Genomic DNA, 7152 nt, shown 5'->3' with positions numbered 1-7152 from the left:
GGACAACTGTAGAGGGAGGAGGAACGTGTTAACCAATCACATGGTACGGTAGAGGGGAGACCTGGTCAACTGTAGAGGGAGGAGGAACGTGTTAACCAATCACATGGTACGGTAGAGGGGAGACCTGGACAACTGTAGAGGGAGGAGGAACGTGTTAACCAATCACATGGTACGGTAGAGGGGAGACCTGGACAACTGTAGAGGGAGGAGGAACGTGTTAACCAATCACATGGTACGGTAGAGGGGAGACCAGGACAACTGTAGAGGGAGGAGGAACGTGTTAACCAATCACATGGTACGGTAGAGGGGAGACCTGGTCAACTGTAGAGGGAGGAGGAACGTGTTAACCAATCACATGGTACGGTAGAGGGGAGACCTGGACAACTGTAGAGGGAGGAGGAACGTGTTAACCAATCACATGGTACGGTAGAGGGGAGACCAGGACAACTGTAGAGGGAGGAGGAACGTGTTAACCAATCACATGGTACGGTAGAGGGGAGACCTGGTCAACTGTAGAGGGAGGAGGAACGTGTTAACCAATCACATGGTACGGTAGAGGGGAGACCTGGACAACTGTAGAGGGAGGAGGAACGTGTTAACCAATCACATGGTGCGGTAGAGGGGAGACCTGGACAACTGTAGAGGGAGGAGGAACGTGTTAACCAATCACATGGTACGGTAGAGGGGAGACCTGGACAACTGTAGAGGGAGGAGGAACGTGTTAACCAATCACATGGTACGGTAGAGGGGAGACCTGGACAACTGTAGAGGGAGGAGGAACGTGTTAACCAATCACATGGTACGGTAGAGGGGAGACCTGGACAACTGTAGAGGGAGGAGGACCGTGTTAACCAATCACATGGTACGGTAGAGGGGAGACCTGGACAACTGTAGAGGGAGGAGGAACGTGTTAACCAATCACATGGTACGGTAGAGGGGAGACCTGGTCAACTGTAGAGGGAGGAGGAACGTGTTAACCAATCACATGGTACGGTAGAGGGGAGACCTGGACAACTGTAGAGGGAGGAGGAACGTGTTAACCAATCACATGGTACGGTAGAGGGGAGACCTGGTCAACTGTAGAGGGAGGAGGGACGTGTTAACCAATCACATGGTACGGTAGAGGGGAGACCTGGTCAACTGTAGAGGGAGGAGGAACGTGTTAACCAATCACATGGTACGGTAGAGGGGAGACCTGGACAACTGTAGAGGGAGGAGGAACGTGTTAACCAATCACATGGTACGGTAGAGGGGAGACCTGGACAACTGTAGAGGGAGAAGGAACGTGTTAACCAATCACATGGTGCGGTAGAGGGGAGACCTGGACAACTGTAGAGGGAGGAGGAACGTGTTAACCAATCACATGGTACGGTAGAGGGGAGACCTGGACAACTGTAGAAGGAGGAGGAACGTGTTAACCAATCACATGGTACGGTAGAGGGGAGACCTGGACAACTGTAGAGGGAGGAGGAACGTGTTAACCAATCACATGGTACGGTAGAGGGGAGACCTGGACAACTGTAGAGGGAGGAGGAACGTGTTAACCAATCACATGGTACGGTAGAGGGGAGACCTGGACAACAGTAGAGGGAGGAGGAACGTGTTAACCAATCACATGGTACGGTAGAGGGGAGACCTGGTCAACTGTAGAGGGAGGAGGAACGTGTTAACCAATCACATGGTACGGTAGAGGGGAGACCTGGACAACTGTAGAGGGAGGAGGAACGTGTTAACCAATCACATGGTACGGTAGAGGGGAGACCAGGACAACTGTAGAGGGAGGAGGAACGTGTTAACCAATCACATGGTACGGTAGAGGGGAGACCAGGACAACTGTAGAGGGAGGAGGAACGTGTTAACCAATCACATGGTACGGTAGAGGGGAGACCTGGACAACTGTAGAGGGAGGAGGAACGTGTTAACCAATCACATGGTACGGTAGAGGGGAGACCAGGACACCTGTAGAGGGAGGAGGAACGTGTTAACCAATCACATGGTACGGTAGAGGGGAGACCTGGACAACTGTAGAGGGAGGAGGAACGTGGTAACCAATCACATGGTGCGGTAGAGGGGAGACCTGGTCAACTGTAGAGGGAGGAGGAACGTGTTAACCAATCACATGGTACGGTAGAGGGGAGACCTGGACAACTGCAGAGGGAGGAGGAACGTGTTAACCAATCACATGGTACGGTAGAGGGGAGACCTGGACAACTGTAGAGGGAGGAGGAACGTGTTAACCAATCACATGGTACGGTAGAGGGTAGACATGGACAACTGTAGAGGGAGGAGGAACGTGTTAACCAATCACATGGTACGGTAGAGGGGAGACCTGGACAACTGTAGAGGGAGGAGGAACGTGTTAACCAATCACATGGTACGGTAGAGGGGAGACCTGGACAACTGTAGAGGGAGGAGGAACGTGTTAACCAATCACATGGTGCGGTAGAGGGGAGACCTGGACAACTGTAGAGGGAGGAGGAACGTGTTAACCAATCACATGGTACGGTAGAGGGGAGACCTGGACAACTGTAGAGGGAGGAGGAACGTGTTAACCAATCACATGGTACGGTAGAGGGGAGACCTGGACAACTGTAGAGGGAGGAGGAACGTGTTAACCAATCACATGGTGCGGTAGAGGGGAGACCTAGACAACTGTAGAGGGAGGAGGAACGTGTTAACCAATCACATGGTACGGTAGAGGGGAGACCTGGACAACTGTAGAGGGAGGAGGAACGTGTTAACCAATCACATGGTACGGTAGAGGGGAGACCTGGACAACTGTAGAGGGAGGAGGAACGTGTTAACCAATCACATGGTGCGGTAGAGGGGAGACCTAGACAACTGTAGAGGGAGGAGGAACGTGTTAACCAATCACATGGTACGGTAGAGGGGAGACCTGGACAACTGCAGAGGGAGGAGGAACGTGTTAACCAATCACATGGTACGGTAGAGGGGAGACCTGGACAACTGTAGAGGGAGGAGGAACGTGTTAACCAATCACATGGTGCGGTAGAGGGGAGACCTGGACACCTGTAGAGGGAGGAGGAACGTGTTAACCAATCACATGGTACGGTAGAGGGGAGACCTGGACAACTGTAGAGGGAGGAGGAACGTGTTAACCAATCACATGGTACGGTAGAGGGGAGACCTGGACAACTGTAGAGGGAGGAGGAACGTGTTAACCAATCACATGGTACGGTAGAGGGGAGACCTGGTCAACTGTAGAGGGAGGAGGAACGTGTTAACCAATCACATGGTACGGTAGAGGGGAGACCTGGACAACTGTAGAGGGAGGAGGAACGTGTTAACCAATCACATGGTACGGTAGAGGGGAGACCTGGACAACTGTAGAGGGAGGAGGAACGTGTTAACCAATCACATGGTACGGTAGAGGGGAGACCAGGACAACTGTAGAGGGAGGAGGAACGTGTTAACCAATCACATGGTACGGTAGAGGGGAGACCTGGTCAACTGTAGAGGGAGGAGGAACGTGTTAACCAATCACATGGTACGGTAGAGGGGAGACCTGGACAACTGTAGAGGGAGGAGGAACGTGTTAACCAATCACATGGTACGGTAGAGGGGAGACCAGGACAACTGTAGAGGGAGGAGGAACGTGTTAACCAATCACATGGTACGGTAGAGGGGAGACCTGGTCAACTGTAGAGGGAGGAGGAACGTGTTAACCAATCACATGGTACGGTAGAGGGGAGACCTGGACAACTGTAGAGGGAGGAGGAACGTGTTAACCAATCACATGGTGCGGTAGAGGGGAGACCTGGACAACTGTAGAGGGAGGAGGAACGTGTTAACCAATCACATGGTACGGTAGAGGGGAGACCTGGACAACTGTAGAGGGAGGAGGAACGTGTTAACCAATCACATGGTACGGTAGAGGGGAGACCTGGACAACTGTAGAGGGAGGAGGAACGTGTTAACCAATCACATGGTACGGTAGAGGGGAGACCTGGACAACTGTAGAGGGAGGAGGACCGTGTTAACCAATCACATGGTACGGTAGAGGGGAGACCTGGACAACTGTAGAGGGAGGAGGAACGTGTTAACCAATCACATGGTACGGTAGAGGGGAGACCTGGTCAACTGTAGAGGGAGGAGGAACGTGTTAACCAATCACATGGTACGGTAGAGGGGAGACCTGGACAACTGTAGAGGGAGGAGGAACGTGTTAACCAATCACATGGTACGGTAGAGGGGAGACCTGGTCAACTGTAGAGGGAGGAGGGACGTGTTAACCAATCACATGGTACGGTAGAGGGGAGACCTGGTCAACTGTAGAGGGAGGAGGAACGTGTTAACCAATCACATGGTACGGTAGAGGGGAGACCTGGACAACTGTAGAGGGAGGAGGAACGTGTTAACCAATCACATGGTACGGTAGAGGGGAGACCTGGACAACTGTAGAGGGAGGAGGAACGTGTTAACCAATCACATGGTGCGGTAGAGGGGAGACCTGGACAACTGTAGAGGGAGGAGGAACGTGTTAACCAATCACATGGTACGGTAGAGGGGAGACCTGGACAACTGTAGAAGGAGGAGGAACGTGTTAACCAATCACATGGTACGGTAGAGGGGAGACCTGGACAACTGTAGAAGGAGGAGGAACGTGTTAACCAATCACATGGTACGGTAGAGGGGAGACCTGGTCAACTGTAGAGGGAGGAGGAACGTGTTAACCAATCACATGGTACGGTAGAGGGGAGACCTGGACAACTGTAGAGGGAGGAGGAACGTGTTAACCAATCACATGGTACGGTAGAGGGGAGACCTGGACGACTGTAGAGGGAGGAGGAACGTGGTAACCAATCACATGGTACGGTAGAGGGGAGGTGTTCTGACAGGCTTCAACAGGCTTCATACTATCATGATTAATTACCACATCCTGTCTGGGCATTCATACTTCCTCCGTCTGGGAGGATGGACTGGGTGGTGAGGTGGTAGGAGTCATCCCAATAAGGACATGGCTCTGTTCCAGGCCAAACAGGAAGAGAGTCATCCCAATAAGGACATGGCTATGTTCCAGGCCGACCAGGAAGAGAGTCAGCCCAATAAGGACATGGCTATGTTCCAGGCCGACCAGGAAGAGAGTCAGCCCAATAAGGACATGGCTCTGTTCCAGGCCGACCAGGAAGAGAGTCAGCCCAATAAGGACATGGCTCTGTTCCAGGCCGACCAGGAAGAGAGTCAGCCCAATAAGGACATGGCTCTGTTCCAGGCCGACCAGGAAGAGAGTCAGCCCAATAAGGACATGGCTATGTTCCAGGCCGACCAGGAAGAGAGTCAGCCCAATAAGGACATGGCTCTGTTCCAGTCCGACCAGGAAGAGAGTCAGCCCAATAAGGACATGGCTCTGTTCCAGGCCGACCAGGAAGAGAGTCAGCCCAATAAGGACATGGCTATGTTCCAGGCCGACCAGGAAGAGAGTCAGCCCAATAAGGACATGGCTCTGTTCCAGTCCGACCAGGAAGAGAGTCAGCCCAATAAGGACATGGCTATGTTCCAGGTCGAACAGGAAGAGAGTCAGCCCAATAAGGACATGGCTATGTTCCAGGCCGACCAGGAAGAGAGTCATCCCAATAAGGACATGGCTCTGTTCCAGGCCGAACAGGAAGAGAGTCAGCCCAATAAGGACATGGCTATGTTCCAGGCCGAACAGGAAGAGAGTCATCCCAATAAGGACATGGCTATGTTCCAGGCCGACCAGGAAGAGAGTCAGCCCAATAAGGACATGGCTATGTTCCAGGCCGACCAGGAAGAGAGTCAGCCCAATAAGGACATGGCTATGTTCCAGGCCGACCAGGAAGAGAGTCAGCCCAATAAGGACATGGCTATGTTCCAGGCCGACCAGGAAGAGAGTCAGCCCAATAAGGACATGGCTATGTTCCAGGCCGACCAGGAAGAGAGTCAGCCCAATAAGGACATGGCTCTGTTCCAGGCCGACCAGGAAGAGAGTCATCCCAATAAGGACATGGCTATGTTCCAGGCCGACCAGGAAGAGAGTCAGCCCAATAAGGACATGGCTATGTTCCAGGCCGAACAGGAAGAGAGTCAGCCCAATAAGGACATGGCTATGTTCCAGGCCGACCAGGAAGAGAGTCAGCCCAATAAGGACATGGCTATGTTCCAGGCTGACCAGGAAGAGAGTCAGCCCACTAAGGACATGGCTATGTTCCAGGCCGACCAGGAAGAGAGTCAGCCCAATAAGGACATGGCTCTGTTCCAGGCCGACCAGGAAGAGAGTCAGCCCAATAAGGACATGGCTATGTTCCAGGCCGACCAGGAAGAGAGTCAGCCCAATAAGGACATGGCTATGTTCCAGGCCGACCAGGAAGAGAGTCAGCCCAATAAGGACATGGCTATGTTCCAGGCCGACCAGGAAGAGAGTCAGCCCAATAAGGACATGGCTCTGTTCCAGGCCGACCAGGAAGAGAGTCAGCCCAATAAGGACATGGCTATGTTCCAGGCCGACCAGGAAGAGAGTCAGCCCAATAAGGACATGGCTATGTTCCAGGCTGACCAGGAAGAGAGTCAGCCCAATAAGGACATGGCTATGTTCCAGGCTGACCAGGAAGAGAGTCAGCCCAATAAGGACAACTACCTAACCTACCTAGTCTGAATACTAACTACCTAACCTGAATACTAACTACCTAACCTACCTAGCCTGAATACTAACTAGCTAACCTACCTAGTCTGAATACTAACTACCTAACCTGAATACTAACTAGCTAACCTACCTAGTCTGAATACTAACGACCTAACCTACCTAGCCTGAATACTAACTCCCTAACCTACCTATTCTGAATACTAACTACCTAACCTGAATACTAACTACCTAACCTACCTAGTCTGAATACTAACTACCTTACCTACCTAGCCTGAATATTAACTCCCTAACCTACCTAGTCTGAATACTAACTACCTAACCTGAATACTAACTCCCTAACCTACCTAGTCTGAATACTAACTACCTAACCTGAATACTAACTACCTAACCTACCTAGCCTGAATACTAACTACCTAACCTACCTAGTCTGAATACTAACTAGCTAACCTACTTAGCCTGAATACTAACTCCCTAACCTACCTAGCCTGAATACTAACTAGCTAACCTACCTAGCCTGAATACTAACTAGC

General features: G+C 51.8%; 1 protein-coding gene across 1 annotated transcript; it reads left to right on the top strand.

Moving 5' to 3' along the window:
• The first annotated feature begins 4978 nt into the window (after positions 1-4978).
• LOC139572260 (putative uncharacterized protein DDB_G0271606) lies at positions 4979-6634 on the top strand. The gene has a single exon (XM_071394904.1). The coding sequence runs from the start codon at positions 4979-4981 to the stop codon at positions 6632-6634; it is 1656 nt and encodes a 551-aa protein (XP_071251005.1).
• Positions 6635-7152: the final 518 nt, after the last annotated feature.

The sequence above is a fragment of the Salvelinus alpinus genome, chromosome 4 (genome assembly GCF_045679555.1).
Source record: "Salvelinus alpinus chromosome 4, SLU_Salpinus.1, whole genome shotgun sequence".
In the NCBI taxonomy this organism is placed as follows: Eukaryota; Metazoa; Chordata; class Actinopteri; order Salmoniformes; family Salmonidae; genus Salvelinus; species Salvelinus alpinus.
Note: the sequence above shows the minus strand (reverse complement) of the source record. Positions and strands in the feature narration are given on the sequence as shown.